The sequence below is a fragment of the Aquarana catesbeiana genome, linkage group LG09 (genome assembly GCF_042186555.1).
Source record: "Aquarana catesbeiana isolate 2022-GZ linkage group LG09, ASM4218655v1, whole genome shotgun sequence".
Lineage (NCBI taxonomy): Eukaryota > Metazoa > Chordata > Amphibia > Anura > Ranidae > Aquarana > Aquarana catesbeiana.
In genome coordinates, this window is record NC_133332.1 from 253,994,582 (window position 1) to 254,019,754 (window position 25,173).

Consider the following 25,173-nt stretch of genomic DNA (forward strand, 5'->3'; position numbering starts at 1 on the left):
TTAACTTGGTATTGCGGAGTCAACTGAGAAGCAGCACAGCAATGAGGGTACTCCAACTTCATCCAGACCAGTACAGACTAGTGCCTAGTCACAAGTGAAGTGTGGTAACAGGAAGGTACCAAATCATATGCAGGATCAAGGTCAGAGATGAGCAGAGGTTGGTAACATGCTGACATTGAGGTACAAAGTTGACAGGCAAAATCTTGGGCAAGAGTCCAGGCCAAAGTCGCTTACACAAGTAGGCAATAGACATTAACAAGCAGGGGTAATTCAGAGACAGGTCGGACAAAAGCCAGGTCAATAACCGAGTCGAGCAGATTCAGGTTTAAGGATAACAGAAGTACAAGCTGAAAGACCATCCAGCAATGATCCCATGCAGGGCTCATGTTTAAGTAGGCCATTAGGCACCAGTATCTGTGGTGGGCATTCTCATGCATGTACCTGCATGCATTCCTATGTGGACATGAACAGTGTCTTAGGTCTTGGAATTTCTCATGTAGGATATTGTGTTGAGGCTTGCACTATATACAGTAGTAGTTTGTTTCTACACCATAAAATTCACAATTTGAGTTCATCTGCTCATGCGAATCCTATATCTTGTTGCTTAATTTACATTTCAGAGTTTGTGAATACAGCAAAGAGAACCTCATGTCCACCTCTAATATGGGTGTCATTTTTGGACCAACTCTGATGAGGGCACAGGAAGATACAGTTGCCGCAATGATGAACATCAAATTCCAAAATATTGTAGTGGAACTTCTCATAGAGCACTGCGACAAGGTAAGCAGGACCATCTCTAAAAGTGTAACCCAAAACAAAGTTACCATGTTGCAGCTTACTGTCCTTAGATGTGGTGGCTGCATTTGTTTTCTCGTTTAGGCTCTTTCACTTTATTTTTGCATGGAAATAACCACAAACTCTATGCAAAACTAAAGAAAATGTTTTGGCTATACCTGTAGCGCTATCCCCGCAAGAGCCACTGGATATTGAGTCCCCCTATTCCCGCACAGCCAGGTAACACGCATTTTCAACTTGCATCCAGACATAAGAAGTCAGTCCATGGGCTTGTTTTTGTAGTTTTATTGGGGAAACAACTTGGATAGGGTATAGAGATTGTAGGATGCCCAGTAAGATGTGATGAGGACGAACGTCTCTCTATGTACACAAAAATGAAGATCCTGGATTGTACTCCCTCAGAAATAGTCTCCTTGGATCAGTGGCAAGGTCCTTTACAAACCAGGAGCTCTCTGTCCCTTTTAGTGAAATAGCACAAAGTTGCAAACTGTAACTGCAAGAGTTTTGTATCTCCTCAGAACCTCACACAGTCACAGCAGATACTACCAGCCCGCCTGGCTGCTCTGAAGCATTTCCCAGGATAAGGGATTGGGATTTAGCACAACGCTGTCCCCAGAAAGTATGTTACGCCTGGCATTCTCTCCCCTTGTATGACCCTGGGTGTGCTGAGGTACTCACACTGTCCTTTGTTCTCCATTGCACTGGGCAAGACTTCTATTCAGGCCTCCTGCTATACAGATCTTACCATGCCAGCCCAGATGTCTTCTGCAAAAGATCCAAAAGTAATGGAGATTCATCTCTTAAGCTTCCTCTCCTTCCTTTCCCTAGCTCCCATCCTGGAGGCAGAGCCCCCCAGCCCCGGGTCCACTCCCAGGCCTCATGACAGCAACCTCAGCATGCCATTTTCCACTCGACCCCCCCCCCCCCCTTTGCTGAGCAGGCTCCACGGTATTTAAGGCCTGACCCAGCCACCCTACCAGGCCCTTCCGCCTGGGGATTGGCCAGATTCCCTCAAGTATGCAGATCAGAACCTCTTACTCTCCGCCCACTAACTCCCAGAAGCTTCTCCAAGCTTCTAGAACCAGGGGGAGGTACCAGAGACCTGCCTTGTAGAGCCATCCAGCCTGACCTGGAGTAATGACCCAATTACAGACTCTCACATCTACCATGAGTCAACCAAATAAATTTACCTACACTAGTTGCACACCAGAGGGTGCTACATACCTACACTTTAAAGCTGAATTTTAATAAGCTTATGTTTTGCCTGCCTTTTCCTCCTCATGAATATGTTAATAAGCTTTTTAAATAAAATCTTAAAATTTTCTGTAGTTCCTTATTTTAGGCCCAATGCTGTTATCCCTCGGTCTTTATGCTTCCATATGCAATGCAGGCAGATAATGGCTGGTAGAAGGGGATGGCAAGGTGCTGTACATAGCATGCTGAAAATATCACAATCATGTCTCTGATGCAAACAGGTGGAAGTCAGTCTAGGGGAGTGGGGTGTTCTTCGGCAGACTGCATTTGCATGCAGAGTGCACCAGGTAAGATGTACATGTGATGTCAAGCCTCCATAATTGAAAGAACTGAAATACAATGAAGGGCAGGCCATGGAAAGTCAGGGTGGGGAGGAAAGAGCTAGATGATGATGGATTTCCTCCAGGCAGGAAATGAGGTGCGCTCTATTTGCCTTGCAGCTGTGAGAAGCTTGCAGTGTGCAGCGAAACCAGAGTAAGCATTTTCAAGACAGGAGAGGAGCCTGTATAACTGTACAAGACTGAAGGGAAGGCTGGAGGTCTGCAATTTACAAAGACAGTCACATCTGTGAAGTACAAAATGAAAGTAAAATAAATAAGTGCATGCCGTGTTTACGCCTTACATGCTTTCATATAAGAATTAAACTGGTGCGGATCTGGTGCATGGGCCAAGGATTACAATGACCTAACAGAATTGCCAACTGATTCCAAAAATAGCAGAAGAAAAGTCAAATGTTTTCTTAGGAAAGCTGATAAAATGGATTCAGAACAAACAGAGTGTCAGTTACTAGCCAAAGATTTTCTCTTAAAAATTCCATATAATGATACAGTGGAGGCCCAGATATAAAAACCCAGGAAACATTCGGATTCCTTAAAGAAGATCTCTGAGCAGCAAGCCCTTCTCCCCCCCGCTCCCATCTAACTAATTGCCATTAACAACAAATAATCTGAAAGCTCCTTCTACTTAAAGTTACATGACTTCCACGGTGCAATGATCCAACAGGACACAGACTGCAGTGCTGGACCCCCAGTCTCCATTCCTAGAAGTGGGGCTTGCAAGGGTAGTGTACTTAGGTGAGGGGGAAAAAAAGGGTTTTAAAAGTTTTAATTAAGAAAAAAATTGTAAATGGTTTCGAGACCAGGACAGGGTGGGTGGCGGAGACGAGGAACGGGGTGGGTGGCGGAGACGAGGAACGGGATGGGTGGCGGAGACGAGGAACGGGATGGGTGGCGGAGACGAGGAACGGGATGGGTGGCGGAGACGAGGAACGGGATGGGTGGCGGAGACGAGGAACGGGAAGGGTGGCGGAGACGAGGAACGGGAAGGGTGGCGGAGACGAGGAACGGGAAGGGTGGCGGAGACGAGGAACGGGATGGGTGGCGGAGACGAGGAACGGGATGGGTGGCGGAGACGAGGAACGGGATGGGTGGCGGAGACGAGGAACGGGATGGGTGGCGGAGACGAGGAACGGGATGGGTGGCGGAGACGAGGAACGGGATGGGTGGCGGAGACGAGGAACGGGATGGGTGGCGGAGACGAGGAACGGGATGGGTGGCGGAGACGAGGAACGGGATGGGTGGCGGAGACGAGGAACGGGATGGGTGGCGGAGACGAGGAACGGGATGGGTGGCGGAGACGAGGGACGGGATGGGTGGCGGAGACGAGGGACGGGATGGGTGGCGGAGACGAGGGACGGGATGGGTGGCGGAGACGAGGGACGGGATGGGTGGCGGAGGCGAGGGACGGGATGGGTGGCGGAGGCGAGGGCGGGATCTGTGGCGGAGGGGAGGGCGGGATCTGTGGCGGAGGGGAGGGCGGCATGGGTGTCGGAGGCGTGGGTGTCGGAGGCGAGGGCGGGATGGGTGTCGGAGGCGAGGGCGGCATGGGTGTCGGAGGCGAGGGCGGCATGGGTGTCGGAGGCGAGGGCGGGATGGCTGTCGGAGGCCAGGGCGGGATGGCTGTCGGAGGCCAGGGCGGGATGGCTGTCGGAGGCCAGGGCGGGATGGGTGTCGGAGACCAGGGCGGGATGGCTGTCGGTGACCAGGGCGGGATGGGTGTCGGAGGCGAGGGCAGGATGGGTGTGGGAGGCGTGGGTGTCGGAGACCAGGGCGGGATGGGTGTCGGAGACCAGGGCGGGATGGGTGTCGGAGACCAGGGCGGGATGGGTGTCGGAGACCAGGGCGGGATGGGTGTCGGAGACCAGGGCGGGATGGGTGTCGGAGACCAGGGCGGGATGGGTGTCGGAGACCAGGGCGGGATGGGTGTCGGAGACCAGGGCGGGATGGGTGTCGGAGACGAGGGCGGGATGGGTGTCGGAGACGAGGGCGGGATGGGTGTCGGAGGCGAGGGACGGGATGGGTGGCGGAGGCGAGGGCGGGATCTGTGGCGGAGGGGAGGGCGGGATCTGTGGCGGAGGGGAGGGCGGCATGGGTGTCGGAGGCGTGGGTGTCGGAGGCGAGGGCGGGATGGGTGTCGGAGGCGAGGGCGGCATGGGTGTCGGAGGCCAGGGCGGGATGGCTGTCGGAGGCCAGGGCGGGATGGCTGTCGGAGGCCAGGGCGGGATGGGTGTCGGAGGCCAGGGCGGGATGGGTGTCGGAGGCCAGGGCGGGATGGGTGTCGGAGACCAGGGCGGGATGGCTGTCGGAGGCGAGGGCGGGATGGGTGTCGGAGACCAGGGCGGGATGGGTGTCGGAGGCGAGGGCGGGATGGGTGTGGGAGGCGTGGGTGTCGGAGACCAGGGCGGGATGGGTGTCGGAGACCAGGGCGGGATGGGTGTCGGAGACCAGGGCGGGATGGGTGTCGGAGACCAGGGCGGGATGGGTGTCGGAGACCAGGGCGGGATGGGTGTCGGAGACCAGGGCGGGATGGGTGTCGGAGACCAGGGCGGGATGGGTGTCGGAGACGAGGGCGGGATGGGTGTCGGAGACGAGGGCGGGATGGGTGTCGGAGACGAGGGCGGGATGGGTGTCGGAGACGAGGGCGGGATGGGTGTCGGAGACGAGGGCGGGATGGGTGTCGGAGGCGAGGGCGGGATGGGTGTGGGAGGCGTGGGTGTCGGAGACCAGGGCGGGATGGGTGTCGGAGACCAGGGCGGGATGGGTGTCGGAGACCAGGGCGGGATGGGTGTCGGAGACCAGGGCGGGATGGGTGTCGGAGACCAGGGCGGGATGGGTGTCGGAGACCAGGGCGGGATGGGTGTCGGAGACCAGGGCGGGATGGGTGTCGGAGACGCGGACGGTGGGAGTGGAGTGTCTATCAAGCTCGGAAATTGTCAAAGGGGCTGTGCCGCAACCATGAGCCAAATGCTTGGCTTGTGGCACATTAGTGCCATTATAAATAAAAAGTCAGTCCGAAATCATAGCGGGTAGGGGTCCAGGACCACATGGGCTCTTTCACACTCGCAGTGGAGTGCAGTGCCCTTTAGCCTAGGTTCACACTGGGAGCAGGATTAAAATCGTGCAAGTTCAGCTGAATTCACACGATTTCATAGCCGCATGTAAGTCCGACTTCGGGAGCGATTTCAGAGAGATCCGTGCGGGTTCCTGCACAGATGTCTATACAAACCGCACCCCGAAGTCCCCAAAAGTAGTAGTACAGAAACTACTTTTGGGAATCAGTGTGGTGCCGCAATAGCTGCAGATTTGGCATGCGTCTTGACACGTCAAATTGCATGCCAAATCGCATCAATGTGAACCTAAGCTCAGAGTGATACACATTTCAATCCCCTTCCCCAACCGCCCATCTGAAAGATGACTAAAGGGAGAAAAGGGTGAAAGACTTTAATTGAAATTTGATAAGTAACATCTGACCGAGGGCAGTTGGCAAACAGTTCGCCTTTTATAAATGATCTTCAATATATCTGGTACATTCACCTGGCAGGTCGTAGAGTACTTTGTGTCTTATCTTCTGTCCATGGGTAGTATTTGTACACTGAGCTGATTTTGTGAAGAAACGTATGTGACCACTTATGTAATTTCTGGATTTCTACACCAGTTGTTTAGAAAATGTGATCTGATTTTTATCCGTGTCGCAATAATACATTTGTTCATTTATCAGACATCGAGCACAACATTTAACATTGCATTATCCCTACCATATGGATGGGTTTAACATCAAAGTCAATTTAAAACATTTATGAACCCCTGGTAAACTTCATTTCACTGCCAATAATCTTGGCCAAACACTTTGAGTATTTTCCGATGAGGCAGCGGTTAGAAGGTGTGTTGGCCGCATTCTTGCATACCAAACAATTTCACGTATTTTCTTATAATGTCTTACTTTGAAGTACAACTAAAGGCAAAACTTGTAGTTTAGACTTGGATGGAGTGGTGAGGGAAAAAACACTGTCAGATTTTTATTGCTGTCTGTCCCCGTTAAGGAGATTCACTTTCTTTAGACCCCCCCTAACTCTATCCAATATTTAAAAAAAAAATGGCTTTAGATAAACATTAATGGTTTGTTTCAGGTCAGGCCAAAGTGTATAAACTGAAATCAGCACTTCAACTTCGGCTATTCTAAAACCACTTTGTTGAGTTATCCATGTGTATTTAACAGTTTGTGAGATACTTTGAGCCCTAGATTGCAGAAATATACTTTGTAGAATGCCTTGATACAGTTTGGAATTCAAAAGCATCTCATAAATTGAGCCAGCAAAGCAGCCCCAAACCCTACTCCCTCCACCATGCTTCACAGTTGGGATGCTGTGTTGGTATTCAGTGCTTTTCTTTTTTTGCCACACACTTTACTAATGTAAGCATTTATCAGAAAGTTTGCCTTGACTATCCAAAGAGCATTATTTTAGGAGTGGTCTTCCAAAAACTTGACAATAGAAGTGCTGGAAACATTGTTTCTCTTTCGTTCGGACACAGCGCCGCCTTAATCTTGACCATTGGGTTATATCGCCTCCGCAGGAGTAGGACTAGGCAGAACAAAAAACACCTGGCTGCGTCCATGGGCTGTCCTCAGTCAGTATATAACCCCCTCCCTGCTCTAGGTATCTAGTTTATTTCTGTCTAGTTAGGAGTAAGGACCTAGCTCCTTGCTGGGATCTTTTGGTCCTAGCAAATTTTTCTTTTTGTCTTTCTTCCATGCATTCTCTCCTGGAAGATCTACAATCAACTGCTAGGCTGGGCGACGGTTCGGATAATGTAGATCCAGTGGTCTCCCTGGTCCAGCCAGCGATCGTGTGCAGACCGCAGCTACGCGTTTGGTCGGCTGCGACATAGCCTCAACAGACGAGGATCCTGGCAGCATGCTTCAGCATGTCAAACAGCCGGCGGCCATGTTTGGGATGTCCAATGATATCACGGCGGCCATTTTCCCTTGGTTTGGCTGGTCTCTGGCTGGCAGCCATGTTTGTGTAGCTGATGACCTCACGGAGGGACCAGGTTAGTTTTTCTTAAATGTCGGCCCCTTCAGCAGGTTCAGTTCAACAGGAAGTAACTGAGGTTCATGGCAATCTCGCAGGTTCCTCTGGTAGACGCTGCTGACGTCCGAGTGCCACTGCAGGGCCAACACCTTCCTCTATTGCGGTGCCTGCGAAGGACCAAGGGCAATAGTCTTCTGGTCATTCTGGTGGCCGTAATTGTCCCTTGGGAGCAACCTCTCAGAGAGGACCAGTTGTGCCAAGGGCTGAGCTTCCATCCTGCTTTAGTTGCTGGTTTTAATGGCCTAGCCATTGAAATCCATGTACTGAGAGATAGAGGTCTTTGGGATCAGTGATCCCTACTATGGTGAAGGCGACTTCTATTAAGATATACCATCGTACGTGGAAAGCGTACATTTCTTAGTGTGAGTCGATTGGCGTTCATCCTCGATCCTTTTCTGTGGCTTGGATCTTAGCCTTTCTTCAACGGGGCATTGAGCAGAAGTTGGCCTTGAGTACCATCAAGGGCCAGGTGTCTACCTTAGCAGTCTTCTTTCAGCGACCCCTAGCCACTCACTCTTTAGTTTGTACCTTCACTCAAGGAGTCCGCCATGTGGCATTGCCTGTAATGTCTCTTTTGCTGCCATGGGATTTAAACTTAGTACTATCGGTTCTCCAGAAACCTCCATTCGAGAATATACCTACTTTGTCCCAGAAGGTGGCATTCTTGGTGGCGATTACCTCGGCCCGCAGGGTTTCGGAGATGGCGGCAAATATCCTGTCATGGTCTCTATTTAGTACTCCATAGGGATAAAGTGGTTCTTCGTCCCTGTCCGTCATTTCTGCCCAAAATGACGGACAGGCTCTCTCCCTGGTGCGTGCAGCCTGCTGTCTCGAGTGGTCATGAATGAGAGGTAAGGCTGAGCTGCAAGAGTGTCAAGAGGTCACCTGTCACGGGGGTCAATAAATGTGTCAGGGGTCAATGTAGGCGTCGGGGGGGGGGGGGGGTCAGTGTAGGGGACAGGTAGGTCAGTTTAGTGGTCAGCATGGATGGGCACTGGTGAGACAGGCAGCAACCAGCAAGCCTAACCCCCCCACCCCAAAACGGCAAACAGTCAAATCCCCCCACCCTCCGCTGCCGCCGGACTTGGGCTTCGGGCTGAAGCTCCTGGTCTTTTTCCCACCTAGCAAAGCTTTGTGTAGGGAGGTCAGTGTAGTGGGCAGGTAGGTCAATTTAGTGGTCATCATGGATGGGCACTGGTGAGCCAAGCAGCAACTAGAGAGGGAGCCTAATCCCCCCCCCCCCCGCCAAGCAGTCAATCTCCCCAACCCTCCCCCCTTTCGGGCTTGGACTTAAAGCTGAAGCCCCTGGTCTTTTTCCCACCTAGCAATGCCCCTGGGAGGCAATATAACCCAATGGTCAAGATTAAGGAGGCACTGTGTCCGTCGAACTCAGAGAAATGGATTTTACAGTGAGTAAAAAAATCCAATTTTTTTTCTGAGTGAACTCCTCCATGAACACCACTTGCTGAATTTTTTTTTTTTTTTTAACAGAACTCCTCTGCAGATCCTTGACTGTTACCCTAGTGTTCTTTGACCCCAGTTTCAGAAACATATGATGTGTCTTTGACCCCAGTTTTAGGAACATATGATGTGTCTTTGACCTCCGTTTCAGGATCATATAGCGTGTCATTGACCCCAGTTTCAGGAAAACTTGATGCGTCCTTGACCCCAGTTTCAGGATCATATGGCGTGTCTTGTAAGCCAGCTTCAGGACCATATGATGTGTCCTTGGCTCAATTTCAGGATCACATGGCATGTTTTTGACTCTAGCTTCAGGATCATATGACGCGTCTTTGACCCCAGTTTCAGGATTACATGGGGGAGGCTTTTTTCCATAGTTTCAGGATCATACGGCGTGTCTTGTAAGCCAGTTTCAGAACTGTACCATGTGTCTTTGGCTCAATTTCAGGATCACATGGCGTGTATTTGACTCTCGTTTCAGGGTCACATGACTTTGACCCAAGTTTCAGGACCATATTGTGTGTCTTTGTCCCCAGCTTGTGTCTTTGGCACCAGTTTCAGGACAATATGATGTGTCTTTGGCTCAATTTTAGGATCACATGATGTGTATTTGACACTAGTTTCAGGGTCACATGGCATGTCTTTGAGCCCAGTTTCAGGATCCTATGATGTGTCTTTGACCCCAGTTTTAGGACCAAATGGCATGTACAGTACTTGGAACTAGTTTCAGAATCGTAAGGCGTGTCTTTGACCCTAGTTTTGGGATCACATGGCGTGTCTTTGTTTCAGGATATCATAATGATTAATTATTTTGGATGCCCTCCCCTTGGTAGAGTTATGCCGCGTACACACGATCGGATATTCCGACAACAAAACCGTGGATTTATTTCTGAACGGATGTTGGCTCAAACTTGTCTTGCATACACACGGTCACACAAATGTTGTCAGAAATTCCAAACGTCAAGAACGTGGTAACGTGCGACGAGCCGAGAAGAATGAAGTTCAATAGCCAGTGCGGCTCTTCTGCTTGATTCCGAGCATGGAATTTTGTGCCTCGGAATTGTGTACACATGATCGGAATTTCTGAGAATGTATTTTGTTGGGAAAAAAAAGAGACCCAGCTCTCAAATTTTTGTTGGAAATTCCGACAGCAAATGTCCGATGGAGCCTACACACGGTCGGAATTTCCGATAACAAGCTCACATCAAACATTTGTTGTCGGAAATTCCGACCGTGTGTAGGTTTCATTACAGTGGTGCTGAATTTCTTCCATCTGTAAATTAAGCAATTTTCTGTAAGGGTGATGGAGGCCTTTAGAAACCTTACTGATCCTAGGATATTCAGCAACTCTCCTTTAGGACCCTCTAAAGTGTTTTTTGATTAGGCTGTATTCTACATCAACAGTATCTGTTGTGAAAGGCATGTAGTTAAAATGTCCTTTTTTAAATGGCAAGGCAGTTCAAACACATACTAGAACTGAATGGAATACCTGAATCAAATTGTTTTTTATCAAGAGATATTTTTTCTAGATGTCCATGCACTTTGTTAATTAATGACGTAAGTATTTAAAGCACTGGTTAATCAAAGATATCAAAATGTAAAATGTTGTGTTTTTACTGGTAAAGTAAATTCTAAATAACTAAATATGATTTCTAAAGCCATTTAAAATCTACTTTTTTTTTTTATAAATTCTTTATTAATGCATTTTACTACATACAGGAAAAAGAAAAGATATCCGCAATGTATATTGAATTTCAGTTCAGGTCGTAGTTTTGAATTAAGCTTGATTCAGCATAGTGTACTCAGGGCATAACTAAAGTATTCATATGCAGTGCCTTGAAAAAGTATTCATACCCCTTGCAACTTTCCATGCTTTTTCATGTTACAACCAAAAACATAAATGTATCTTCTTAGGATTTTATGTGATTGACCAACACAAAGTGGCACATAATTGTGCGGTTGAAGGAAAATGATGGTTTTTCAATTTTTTTTTACAAATATCTGAGTGTATATTATAAGTGTGGCGTGCATTTGTATTCAGCCCCCCTGAGTCAATACTTTGTAGAACCCCCTTTCATTGCAATTACAGCTGCAAGTCTTTTTGGGGATGTCTCTACCAGCTTTGCACATCTAGAGAGTGAGATTTTTGCCCATTCTTCTTGCAAAATAGCTCAAGCCTTGTCAGATTGGATGGAGAGCGTCTGTGAACAGCAATTTTCAAGTCTAGCCACAGATTCTCAATTGGATTTAGATCTGGACTGTGACTGGGCCATTCTAACACATGAATATTCTTCGATCCAAACCATTCCATTGTAGCCCTGGCTGTTTGTTTAGGGTCGTTGTCCTGCTGGAAGGTGAACCTTCACCCCAGTCTCAAGTCTTTCGCAGACTCGAACAGGTTTTCTTCTAAGATTGCCATGTATTTAGCTCCATCCATCTTCCCATCCAACTCTGACCAGCTTCCCTGTCACTGCTGAAGAAAAGCACCCCCGCAACTTGATGCTGCCACCACCATGTTTCACAGTGGGGATGGTGCTTTTAGGGTGATGTGCAGTATTTGTTTTTCGCCACACAACGTTTTGCTTTTAGGCCAAAAAGTTCAATTTTGGTCTCCTCTGACCAGAGCACCCTCTTCCACATTTGCTGTGACCCCAACATGGCTTCTTGCAAACTGCAAACATAACTTCTTTTGGCTTTCTTTTAACAATGGCTTTCTTCTTGCCACTCTTCCATAAAGGGCAGATTTGTGGAGAGCACCACTAATAGTTGTCCTGTGGACAGATTCTCCCACCTGAGCTGTGGATCTCTGCAGCTCCTCCAGAGTTACCATGGGCCTCTTGGCTGCTTCTCTGATTAATGCTCTCCTTGCCCGGCCTGTCAGTTTAGGTGGATGGCCATGTCTTGCTAGGTTTGCAGTTGTGCCATACTCTTTACATTTTCGGATGATGGATTGAACAGTGCTCTGTGAGATGTTTAAAGCTTGGGATATTTATTTATATTAAATCAAATATGTGTGCCACCAGCGCAACAAAAAAATAAAATATATATATAGAATCAATTTTAAATTATTTTGTTTGCTGCTGTCAAAAAAAGTTCCACCTATTTAGTGGAAAGTAAAAATAGTGATAAAGTGCTGACTGCGCTAACCCCTGTTTTACAATCCTAAATACACCACTTGTATCGTGCTAATATTATGCCAGTGAAAAAATTTGTAAAAATTAATTTGAAAAATTGTGCGTATATCATATATAATCACTAAATAATATGCCAAAATATCCAATCAATATAAAAAGTGAATGAAAAAGATATCAAAAGTGAATCAAAAAATACTAAAACAGTAATTTGTTAATAAGTGTCCAGTGTCATTGCTGGTTTTAAAAGTGCTAGCTCAATAGAATTTCTTCTCTGTGAATTGGGCTATTCCAGTGCTCCTTTATCCCACATCTGTGTTTCCAAGTGACTAATGCACCAATTCAGTGACAACACCACCACCTTATGGACTGGCCACTCACCAGATAACGGTTTAAACATGCCTTTGGTTCATTGAAAGGGATAACCACTCCGCTCAGGATGTTGATCTAGACTACTCCCAATGAAATAGGCACAATAGGCATCCGTCCTTACAAGAAATGAACAGCAATCATTGCGCAGTATATATATGTACTGTTTAATTTTTAAAAGTTAAAAGATAAACTTATTTGGTTTAGATGGTATCAAGCGTGTGTGGCGGCAACCAGGTGAGGAGTACAAAGACAAGTGTGTCTTGCCTACAGTCAAGCATGGTGGTGGGAGTGTCATGGTCTGGGGCTGCATGAGTGCTGCCGGCACTGGGGAGCTACAGTTCATTGAGGGAACCATGAATGCCAACATGTACTGTGACATACTGAAGCAGAGCATGATCCCCTCCCTTCTTAGACTGGGCCGGGCAGTATTCTAACATGATAATGACCCCAAACAGTCCTCCAAGACGACCACTGCTTAGGGTAAAGGTGATGGACTGGCCAAGCATATCTCCAGACCTAAACCCTATTGAGCATCTGTGGGGCATCCTCAAATGGAAGGTGGAGGAGCGCAAGGTCTCCAACATCCACCAGCTCTGTGATGTCATCATGGAGGAGTGGAAGAGGACTCCAGTGACAACCTGTGAAGCTCTGGTGAACTTCATGCCCAAGAGGGTTAAGACAGTTCTGGAAAATAATGGTGGCCACACAAACGGTTTACACTTTGGGCCCAATTTGGACATTTTTACTTAGGGGTGGACTTGATTTTGTTGCCAACAGTTTAGACATTAATGGTTGTGTGAGTTATTTTGAGGGGAGAGCAAATTTACACTGTTATAAGCTGTACACTCACTACTTTACATTGTAGCAACGTGTCATTTCTTCATTAAAAGATATACTAAAATATTTACAAAAATGTGAGGGGTGTACTGTTGAGATGTGTGTATGTGTGTGTGTGTGTATATATAATGCGTTTTATAGTTAGCACACCTACTTTAGTCCCTGTCCCCCTATATTCCCCCCCTAAATATGAAAGCAGGAGACAGCACTGTATGGTGCCCAACTATGAATGTTGATATTACTGTCATTTTTACATGTGTGTCAGAATAATTTTCTTTTAGGTTATTTGTAAAAGGGTTTATCTTTCATCAGAAAAGAACGCATCTTGCTGTGAAATTGCCTAGCAGCAGCATTGTTTATTACAACAAAATAATTTCAGCGTTTATTAATTTTTAAGTGGATTCTTTTTACAATTTAAACTGCAGCAAAGATGGGCCAAACAGCTGGAATGTCTAACTTAAATATAGTAAGTTATTACAGTGATTTTAACTGGCTTAAGGATAAACTCCAGTCAGCTGTAAAAGACACAATTTTTATTACATATATTCACAAATTTATTTTTTAATGGAACAAATGTATGTGGTCCAAGCCAAAGTGCAAAAGAGTGCTGTGTAAAAATCTTGGGTATGTTAAAGTATCATTGGACACAGTAGCTCCAGTTCGGCAATACAAAATAGAAGCAGAATTGAGAATCCACGTGTATACAAGCCACTGAGAGTGCCGAACTACCATCCAAAGTTTAATTCACAGCAAAAAAACCCACAAGAAAGACCAAGCCAGACCAATGTAATTATGCAAAAAAAAGGTTGTGCTTTTTTTTTTTTTTTTTTAACACTGTATAATTGAATAGAATAAATAGTTTCAGTGGAATGAATGTAAAACCATAAAAAAAAAAAAAAAAAACATTTTTAAGATCTTGTAATCTGAGTACTAATATTAGATATTTAGGACTTTATTTATATTCCTTAATAAATGTTACAGAAGTCAGAATTTAGCTTACTAAATTATACATGTATACCAAAGATTATTACTTTTTCCTGTGATTACTTTACGGAAGGCAAGTAAGAAAATGCTAATAACAAGACCTTATTATATTATTAAGCTGAGAATCATTAGATGTCTGGACTAGGGCGAGAGTAGTATGATGATCTATCCTAAAGTACCCCAACTGGATGTCATTTTTCGATTATCCAGTCCCTCTCCTCTGTATATGCATTCCCTCAGTTTTTATTTTTTGTTACACTTGTGGACCCCCTCCAAATGATGGAGTTCAGGTGTTACCAGTAAAGGGCATTGTTAATGCTACTGCATACAAGACATTTTTGACGATTGTGCACTCAACATTGTGACAACAGTTTAGTGAAGACCTTTTTCTGTTCCAGAGCAGGACTGTGCCCCTGTGTACAAAGCCAGCTCCATAAAGATATGGTTTGATGAGTTTGGTGTGGAGGAACTCAAGTAGACTGCCCAGAGCCCTTACCTCAACCCTAGTGAACACCTTTGGGATGAATTGAAATGCCAGTTGTGAGAGGTCTTCTCATTCAACATCCTGATCTCACAAATGGGCGAATATTCCCACAAAATCCTATAAAAAACCTTCCCAGTAGAGTAGAGGCTATAATGGCCACAAAGAGCAACCAACTTCATATTAATGACCTTGGTTTTGGAATAGGATGGCCAACAAGCTCGTATAGATTTGATGGACAGGTGCCCAACAAGTTTAGATGATCAAGTGTCCAACAGGCTCATATAGATGTGATGGTCAGGTGTCCAACAAGGCTTAATTAGATGTGTTATTCAGGTTCCAACAAGCTCATGTAAATGTGAGGGACAGGTGCCCTACAAGCTCATATAGATTTGATGGTCAGGTGTCCAACAAGCCCATATTGATTTGATGGTTAGGTGTCCAACAAGCTCATATAGATGTGATGGTCAGTTGTCCAGCATTCTTATATAGGTGTGATGGTCAGGTGTCCAACAAGCTCAATTAAATGTAGTAGTCAAGTGATCAACAAGCTCATGTTAATGTGATGGACTGGTGTCCAACATGCTCATATAGATATGATGGTCAGGTGCCCAACAGGGTCCTATAGCTGTGATTAGTCAGGTGCCCAACAAGCTCATATAGATGTGATAACCAGGTGTCCATCAGGGTCATACAGATATGATGGCCAGGTGTCCAACAAGTTCATATAAATGTGATGGCCAGGTGTCCATCAGGGTCATACAGATATGATGGTCAGGTGTCCAACAAGTTCATATAAATGTGATGGCCAGGGGTCAACCAACTTCTGGCAATGTGACATACATGCAAGCACCTCCAGATGCCTACTTTTCAGTCATGCTGCCTATAGGTGTAAATCAAATGTTGAGGTCATTTTCAAAGTAATTTTCATTATTTTTACATCTGCAACATTTAATACAAATTATCCCTGGCTTTCCTGCCATGACAGTCCTTGTTCAGACTCTTGCTGATGTATGGTGACAACCCTGTCCTTGTCTTCCAACCGTGCTCCTGCATTTTCTCCCTGTGAAGCAAGAGCTTAGATTACAAAGACTGCTGACTGAGAGTCTTAAAGTGGTGTTCCGGCCGAAATTATACTTTTTAAATAAAAATACCCCTATAATACACAAGCTTAATGTATTCTAGTAAAGTTAGTCTGTAAACTAAGGTCTGTTTTGTTAGTTTAAAGCAGTAGTTTGTTATTTTATAAACTTACAGCAGGCCGTGGCCATCTTAAGTGTGGGCATCTGAAGCCAGACTGTATTTCTTCCTGGATCTCATCCTTGCAGATCTCGCACATGCTCAGTGCAGCACAAGCAGTGTAATAGGTTTCAGGTCAGGTTTCCATAGCAACGGCAGTTTCAGAGGAAGTTGCCGCCCCTTCCCAGAAGGCATTGCAAACAGGAAATGATGCGATGGGCCGCGGCCAGGGAGGAGGAAGTGAAAAATGAATACAGCAGATATACAGTAGGTGCTGAGAAAAAAAAATTAAAAAAATCCAATTTGTTTACAGTGCACAGTTTAGTGAGGGATGCTGAAGAGTTGTAAAAGTGGGTGGAACTCCACTTTAAGTCTATTTCTCTAATGACCCATTTGTCTTAGCCAGTGTTAGAGGCTGTTTTGTTTTTTTTGTTTTTTTTTTTTATTACAAGGGAGTTAGGGGGCTTGCAAAAAAAAACAGACATTTTGGCGTTAAATTTCTACTTTAAAATAAACACTTTCTGTGATGTTGTGTTCCGTCTCCCAACTTTCCTCCTGCATTGTCACCCTGCCATACCATCTCCCTTCCTGCACAAATATACTTTTAGGAATTTATATAGGATGCCCCTTTAAGCCTTGTGCGTAAAACCTAAAATGTCACGCACTGCAGCATATTCAGAGCAACAACAAATTCTCTGCTGTGGCATTCACTGATATATGTTTTAATAATTCATAACAGACGGAAACTCTCAAAGTTCAGCAGCTGTGTACAGTTTCAGAACAAAGTTATTTTGAAGCACTTTTTGCAGCGGCCACAAGGGGGCGTGTTCGTTAAGGGAACAATATTTTGTTACGTAAAGCGTTACAAACATGTTCAACAAAAAAAAGCGATTCGAGTTTATGGAATCCTTTTGTGCATTTTTGTTTCCACTTTTAAAATAATGTTAATTGAAAATGTGTTTTTGAACTTAGCTGTAATGTTGCCTGCATTCGGATTATGTTTAATAAATCATCTGAATTGGATAGGAGAAAAACGGAAATTAAACTGGACCTGTTTTTGGATTAAAGAAAATTGGAACTTTTGTGAATAACCTAATTTAAGCGTCCTTTCTTCCACCCACAGACGTTGCGTTCCTCGGTCGAAAGCGCATGCAAGATCTCGCTAACACCGGATGATTATTCTTCATGTTTGTTTCACAGTTTAACCACTTCCAGCCCAGGCCTATTCTGGCAGTCCTCTCCTACATGTAAAAAAAACTTGTTTGCTAGAAAAATACCCAGAACCCCAAAACATTATATATATTTGTTTAGCAGAGACCTTGGGGAATAAAATGGCGATCTTTGCCATTTTTTTGTCACACTGTATTTGCGAAGCAATTTTATCAAACACTGTTTGAAAAACACTCATGAATAAAAAAAAAAACTACAGTTAGCCCAATTTTTTTGTATAATGTGAAAGATGATGTTACGCCGAATAAATAGATACCTAAAATGTCACGCTTTAAAATTGCGTACCCTCATAGAAAGGCGCCAAACTTCGGTACTTAAAAATCTCCATAGGTGACGCTTTAAACATTTTTGCTGGTTACCAGTTTAGAGTTACAGAGGAGGACCTGCACTAGAATTATTGCTCTCTAACGTTCGCTGCAATACTTCACATGTGTGATTTGAACGCCACTTACATTTGTGGACGTGACCTACCTGTGCATTCTTTTCTGCATACGGAGACACCTTAAATTTTTTTTATTTTTTTATTTTATTTTTGTTTTTTACAATTTCTCTTTAATTTTTTTTTTTTTATCACTTATATTCCTATTACAAAGGATGTTTACATCCCTTGTAATAGGAATAGGGCATGACAGGTCCTCTTTATGAAGAGATGTGGGGTCTATTATAAGTCCCCACATCTCTCCTCTATGCTGGAAAGGTTGAGACCTGCCGACACCCGAAGTGACGTCATGACATTGCGCGGCTTCCAGGAGTCATAGAGATGGCTGGGGACCATCGGGTCCACGGTCAGCTCTATGGTAAACAGACGTTGCTGGGTGATTCAATCTCCGGCTTAGAGTAACAGGCAGCTCCAGCCGCATCAACAAACCACTCTTTCACAGGACCAGAGTACCTGTGTGAATGAGTCTTTAGGGCTCATTCACACATGAGGTGGGGGGGGGGCGGTAAAAACCCCATGGTTGAGCTTTGCATTTACTGCCCACCAAGCGCTACCCACTTGAGCAACAGAGGCAGTGGCTAGGGTTGTACACATGCCACAGCTGTGATGTGATGCTATGTCACATTAATCCCCCAATCGAACTGGACCTATTCAAGTAAATAGTGCTGCTCTGCAAGTGCCCTGCGTCTTGTACTTTTTTTTTAAGTTGTATTCTTTCTTTCCTTTCTTTCTGTTCTTTTCTTTTCTTTCCTCTTCTTTTCTTTTATTTTCTTGCTTTCTTGTTTTTTCTTTCTTGCTTTTTCCTTTTCCCTTTCCCTTTTCCTTTCCCTTTCCTTTCCCTCTCCTTTCCCTCTCCTTTCCCTCTCCTTTCCCTCTCCTTTCTCCTTTCTTTTCTTTCCTCTCCTTTCTCCTTTCTTTTCTTTCCTCTCCTTTCTCCTTTCTTTTCTTTCCTCTCCTTTCTCCTTTCTTTTCTTTCCTCTCTTTTCTCCTTTCTTTTCTTTCCTCTCCTTTCTCCTTTTTCCTTTCTTTTCTTTCCTCTCCTTTCTCCTTTTTCCTTTCTTTTCTTTCCTCTCCTTTCTCTCCTTTCCTTTCTTTTCTATCCTTTCTTTTCTTTTTTTTCCTTCCTTCCTTTTTTAACTTCCCTGTTTGGGGGGGCGGGGGGTCTTCAATGTAATATCAGTGGTCTAAACAGACTGAGAAAGGGACTGAGGATAATGATTAAGCAGTCCCTTTCTTTGCAGCCTCAGCTGCACTGGAGATGAATGAATAGGAAGTAGTCTGAGGCTTCCAGTTCATTAAATTCACAAACTGAAGCCTAGTGAACACAGTTTACTAGGCTTCGGTAATGAATGGATACAGGAGTGATTGGTATCGATCGCTCACTGTGTTTATTTAGAAAAGTAGGGGACCGTTGAATAGGACATACTAACTGGCCCTCCCACTCTTCATCCCTCTGTGTGCCCGCAGCAGCTGTCTGCAGGAGAGGAAGGAAGTCGGCAGCGCTGTGTGGGGAGGGGTGGCACACTTGGGGGGGGGGGGGCCTGGACAGCGGGGGCGGCGCAGATACTGTAACCGACCCCCCCTGCAGTGCAGCCAGAGGGCGTGAGAGGGTCAGTTAACATGCCCCCCCCTTCTCTCTCCACTTGATGCAAGTGCCCTTCTCCTCCCCCTCCCAATGGTCATTACCACTCAGTGTGCAGGTGACACGCTATCCGACATACCTACAATTGTCAGATATCAGTGGTGTCAGTATCTTGCCATCCCCCCCCAACCAATGAATTTTTAAACTGCTTCTTTACAGGTTGCCCATATTTTATGTCCACAAGGTGACAGGGTCACTTTAAATGTTACTGCAATGATCCTATACAACCTGAACCCTAGCTCCAGTGCCAGCCTACTTCTCTGCTTAGGGTCCATTCCTGTTGAGGACATTCCCAGTGAGCAGTCTGTATGTATCTGTTTTTAAGCTGTCATTAATGGTGATGTTTCTTCTAACGATTCACACGGATGAGGTTATGTAACCATTTCCCCCCTTCACTTCTCTGTGTTCCAGAAAACCTGTTTGGAATTTCATGGGGTTTTTTTTTTTTTCCATTTTGCTCTGGAAATTTTCAACGTCTAGCTGATGGGCCAAGAGCGGTGTTCGGCATCTTGACAGAATCGTGAAAGTCGTTCCTAAACGCTGTTTTTGTTTACTGCAGATATTCTGTGGCCCACCTGAAGACAGCGCGGCCCCCCCTGTACCTCCTCCCAGGATCACCCCCAGGACCCACAAGCCCATCACTATCTCCAAACGTCCAGTCAGAGGGAGAAACGGTCTTTATCTTGGCCAGAGTGAAGAAGGTAATGTGTAGTAGACTTCTCTGTGTACTTTTCCTGTATAAGGAATGTGTTTTTCAAGGATAGGTGTGTGGTTTCAAGTCAAACAGCGGGCCTGAGATTATTAAATCCTGTCATGCAGTTCCTCTGTGGGACACATCCATGGCTTCTTGTTGCTGAGCCTGCTCAGAGTCCATGGAGGATTTTCAGTGGTCCCAATTCTGTGTGCCATCAGAACGCTAAATGGAGATAGAGGGCTAAACCTGCATCACATTAATCATATCTAAACCCAAAGACAAACATGGAATATGTTGCATCTGAAGACTCCTTTGGTGTGGTGGATGCATTTGGTTTCTTTTTTTAGGCTAAGAACATATTTTTAGCAAGTATATAAAATACCTAAAAGCCAAAAAGGACTTCCGTCTTTTTGGTAACAGTTTGAGGAAGGTCCTTTCCTGGTCCAGCATGACTTTGCCCCAATGTAAAAAACCCGCACCATAAAGACAGGATTTGTCCATTTTGCTGTTCAAGAACTCAAGTGGCTTTCACAGAGACCTGACCTCACCCCTTGTAAATAGCATTGTGTCCAATATCAGTGCCTGACCTCACAAATTTTCTTTTGGTTGAATGGACACAGATTTGATGAGTTTCATGTGGGATGTCCTGCACAGAGCCCTGACCTCAACCCCACTGAACACCTCTGGGATGAATTGGAATACTGATGACGAGTCAGGTCTTCCCCTCCAACATTAGCGCCTGACCTCACAAATGGGCACACTTTGGAATGGGATGTCCAACAAGCTGATATGGGTATGCTTGTTAGAAGGTTACTTTTAATGCTACAGCATGCAAATAAATTTTAGACATTTAGGCACTTCCAAAATTATGGCAACACTTTGGGGAAGGTCCTTTTCTGTTCCAGCATGACACTGCCCCTGTACACAAGGCCAACTGCATAAAGACATGGTTCGACTAGTTTGGTGTGAAGGAACTTGACTGGCCTCAACCATATTGAACACCTTTAGGATGAATTATAATACTGATTGTGAGCCGGGTCTTCTCATCTAACTTCAATACCTGACCTCACAAATAAGCACAGATTCCCACAAATACCTTCTACAATCTTGTGGAAAGCCTCCCCAGTGTGTAGGTGAAGGCCTTTTTCTGTTCCAGCATGACTGTGGTCCTGTGCACAAAGCCAACTCCATAAAGACATTGTTTAACCAATTTGTGCAGGCCAGTTGAGTTCCTCTACAACCAAAGTCCTGAGGAACTCTAGTCCTGACCTCCAACCAGTCCTGAGGAACTCTAGTCCTGACCTCCAACCGGTCCTGAGGAACTCTAGTCCTGACCTCCAACCGGTCCTGAGGAACTCTAGTCCTGACCTCCAACCGGTCCTGAGGAACTCTAGTCCTGACCTCCAACCGGTCCTGAGGAACTCTAGTCCTGACCTCCAACCGGTCCTGAGGAACTCTAGTCCTGACCTCCAACCGGTCTTGAGGAACTCTAGTCCTGACCTCCAACCGGTCCTGAGGAACTCTAGTCCTGACCTCCAACCGGTCCTGAGGAACTCTAGTCCTGACCTCCAACCGGTCCTGAGGAACTCTAGTCCTGACCTCCAACCGGTCCTGAGGAACTCTAGTCCTGACCTCCAACCGGTCCTGAGGAACTCTAGTCCTGACCTCCAACCGGTCCTGAGGAACTCTAGTCCTGACCTCCAACCGGTCCTGAGGAACTCTAGTCCTGACCTCCAACCGGTCCTGAGGAACTCTAGTCCTGACCTCCAACCGGTCCTGAGGAACTCTAGTCCTGACCTCCAACCGGTCCTGAGGAACTCTAGTCCTGACCTCCAACCGGTCCTGAGGAACTCTAGTCCTGACCTCCAACCGGTCCTGAGGAACTCTAGTCCTGACCTCCAACCGGTCCTGAGGAACTCTAGTCCTGACCTCCAACCGGTCCTGAGGAACTCTAGTCCTGACCTCCAACCGGTCCTGAGGAACTCTAGTCCTGACCTCCAACCGGTCCTGAGGAACTCTAGTCCTGACCTCCAACCGGTCCTGAGGAACTCTAGTCCTGACCTCCAACCGGTCCTGAGGAACTCTAGTCCTGACCTCCAACCGGTCCTGAGGAACTCTAGTCCTGACCTCCAACCGGTCCTGAGGAACTCTAGTCCTGACCTCCAACCGGTCCTGAGGAACTCTAGTCCTGACCTCCAACCGGTCCTGAGGAACTCTAGTCCTGACCTCCAACCGGTCCTGAGGAACTCTAGTCCTGACCTCCAACCGGTCCTGAGGAACTCGAGTCCTGACCTCTAACCGGTCCTGAGGAACTCGAGTCCTGACCTTCACCCTAATGAACACCCCAGGTGTGAATTGGAATGCCAACTGTGAGCCAGATCTTCTCCTCTAACATCGGTACCAGACCTCACAACAGAACACAAATTCCCACGCACACTTTAAAATCTTGAGGAAAGCCTTCTCATGTGTGTATAATCACACATGAGGACCAACTCCATATTAATATCCATGGTTTTGAAATGGGATGTCCAGGAAAATCATATAGGTGTGATGGTCAAGTGTCCCTAAACTTTTAGCCATAACATGAGGACCAACTCCATATTAATATCCATGGTTTTGAAATGGGATGTCCAGGAAAATCATATAGGTGTGATGGTCAAGTGTCCCTAAACTTTTAGCCATACAGTGTATTTTAAAGAGACACTGTGGTTTGGATACATGTGGCCTAACTACAGCGTCTTTTTTAGATATAAAAGCCCAGAGTTTCCTCCTGGCAGGAAATGGTGAGTGATATGTTGCTGGTGCACACCCCCGTGATCACTGTGCTCATGAGGGCTGCTAAAGGGCACCCAGCCTGTGTAAATAAAATTAATTACCAATCTCTGCCTTTTATAGCTGGCGCCTCTGGTGTGGAATGTGTGTGAAATTTACAGTGTCTGCCAGAAAGGAGGTTGAGGGCTCGATATCATGTTTAGGTAGTGAGGCTTTCCTGTGGTGTACAGAGATGGAATCTGAGTAAAGGGGTCCTGGTGATGGATGAGTATATTGTGAAAAGCGGAGTGTGAACAACTGAAGAGAAGCTTTATGGTTGGCAGTGCTTGTGAGGTTGTAACTGGTGGAACATATGGAATGGCTTCATTAAATTGCTATGACTATCAGCAAATAGTAGATGAAATGGGCACAACACCATGGATATGCAATGAAATTCATACACTTGAAGATACATAGTATATTTCCATGTATCTTTGTTCTGTTCACATAAAACGCAGGGTCCCCTTATTTCGTCCGGTGTGGGGTGGTCCTTGCTGCTGCAAAACCAAACTTAGCATAGAGACATATGACCAAGTGCTATTCTCTGCTGTATTGTACTGTGACACCAAACCATTGTGGTGATGCACCTTAAGAAGGCAAGTCCATGGCAACCTGGGCCTACAGGCAGTGGGTTGAGTGATGCTGGATGTCATTCATTCCAGAAGAGGGCTGTTGATGGAGGATGTGGACTGAAGCCCTGGAGGGTTAGTATTACTGTGGACATCCCTTTTTTTAATTTGAACATTTTAAGGGTTAATTGACAAACTTAGACATAGATAACAACCTTCTAATGCTCTCATTTTTTATATTTTGGCTGGAGTTGTGCTATAACATGACATTTAAAGACTTAAAAGTTGTAGTCCACCTTTCACAGCATGTTTCGGTTACACTGATATTTTAGGATGTGACATGATGCCCTCATCCAACTCCCCAGCCCACCCCAACCCACCTCAGGTTTGTATTTAACTTCATCTAAGCGCATAGTCATCCATTGAACTGTTAAAGAAATTCTGCAAGCCCCATCTGCAACCATGGCAGAGGGACCAGTAGCTCCCAAAGGAGCACAAGTGTAAGTGTGGTGAGGTCACCCCACTTGTAGTCCATTGATACTTCCTCCAAATCCATAACTGAAGATCCTTACCTTGGTACGGACTTGAGGGTGAAGGAATTATTATTATTATTATTGTTATTATTTCAGGTACTTATATAGCGCCGTTAATTTACGCAGCGCTTTTACATATACGGTATATTATGCATTCACATCGGTCCCTACCCTTAAGTTGCTTACAATCTAAGGTCCCTAAAGTCATATTCATACATATTAATACTAGGCCCAATTTAGACAGGATCAAATTAACATTTAATCCTGTCTAAATTGATATGATAGTGTGTGCAAATATACAATAAAAGTGATGAGTGCAAAAAAATATATAAAAAATTAATCAACTCATTTATGCATGACACAAAAAAGCTGAAGGTGCAAGTGAACATAAGGCACAAGGTATCCAAGAGGGCAAAGAGTCTATACTGGACAAAAGCACATCCAAGAACTCCTCTATATGATGTTGTACAGTTTATTGGAGAAGGCAGTGAAAGGTGTATCTTCTAATGATGACAAAATGTGAAAAACACGGCTTCACCCATACAGTGATCACAGGTGTACATCAAAGACAACAGAGCGAATGGCTATTCTTACCCCAAAATGTGGACACACACACGCCAGCGGCGGTGGGTCAATCAAGCATAAGGCAATCGTTTCCACTGGATCTCCAACCAGGACCTTTGCAGTAGGATGGTGTATACCTGCATCCGTATCGAGGGATCAATAGTAGATGTTTCACAGCAGAGATTCCAGCTGACCAACGTTTGTGGTCATCAAACCGAAATCCAAACGACAGCACAAAACATTAGAGAAAAAGAACAAAAAGGGCCTCCACATAGTGCAGATAAATCCAAGGTAAAAAAAATGTATTCAATAAAAACCACAGATAAAAAACGTACAAACCATCAATCAAGATGTGTACATGGAGTGATAACAAAAAATAAATGGAATAGCGTGGTATAGAGAGCGCAACAGGCTATGTACCCTAACCCTAAGTGCTAACCACTACACCACTGTGCCGCCCATTGTCTACATGCTTCCTCCAACTCCGTAACTGAAGATTCGTACCTTGGTTTGGACTTGGGGCTGGAGGAATTGTCTACATACTACTTCCAACTCCATAACTGAAGATCCATCAATACCTTGGTTCGGACTTGGGGCTGAAGGACTTGTCTACATGAGCCTATGGTTTGCACCTGTGATTAACTGATCATGGTTGGAATGTTTTGCAGGCTGGAATGCAAAAATGAATAAATGCACATTTTGTTTTCTT

The 25,173-nt window shown here is 45.6% G+C and overlaps 1 protein-coding gene across 3 annotated transcripts in view; it reads left to right on the forward strand.

The window, feature by feature from the left end:
* OPHN1 (oligophrenin 1) overlaps positions 1-25,173 on the forward strand; it is a 231,127-nt gene that overhangs the window by 153,592 nt on the left and 52,362 nt on the right. For all 3 annotated transcript variants that reach the window (XM_073600214.1, XM_073600213.1, XM_073600212.1), the window contains 2 exons: positions 621-780; positions 19,853-19,994. In XM_073600214.1, the coding sequence (XP_073456315.1) occupies positions 621-780; positions 19,853-19,994 (302 nt within the window). The remainder of the gene's footprint in view (positions 1-620; positions 781-19,852; positions 19,995-25,173) is intronic.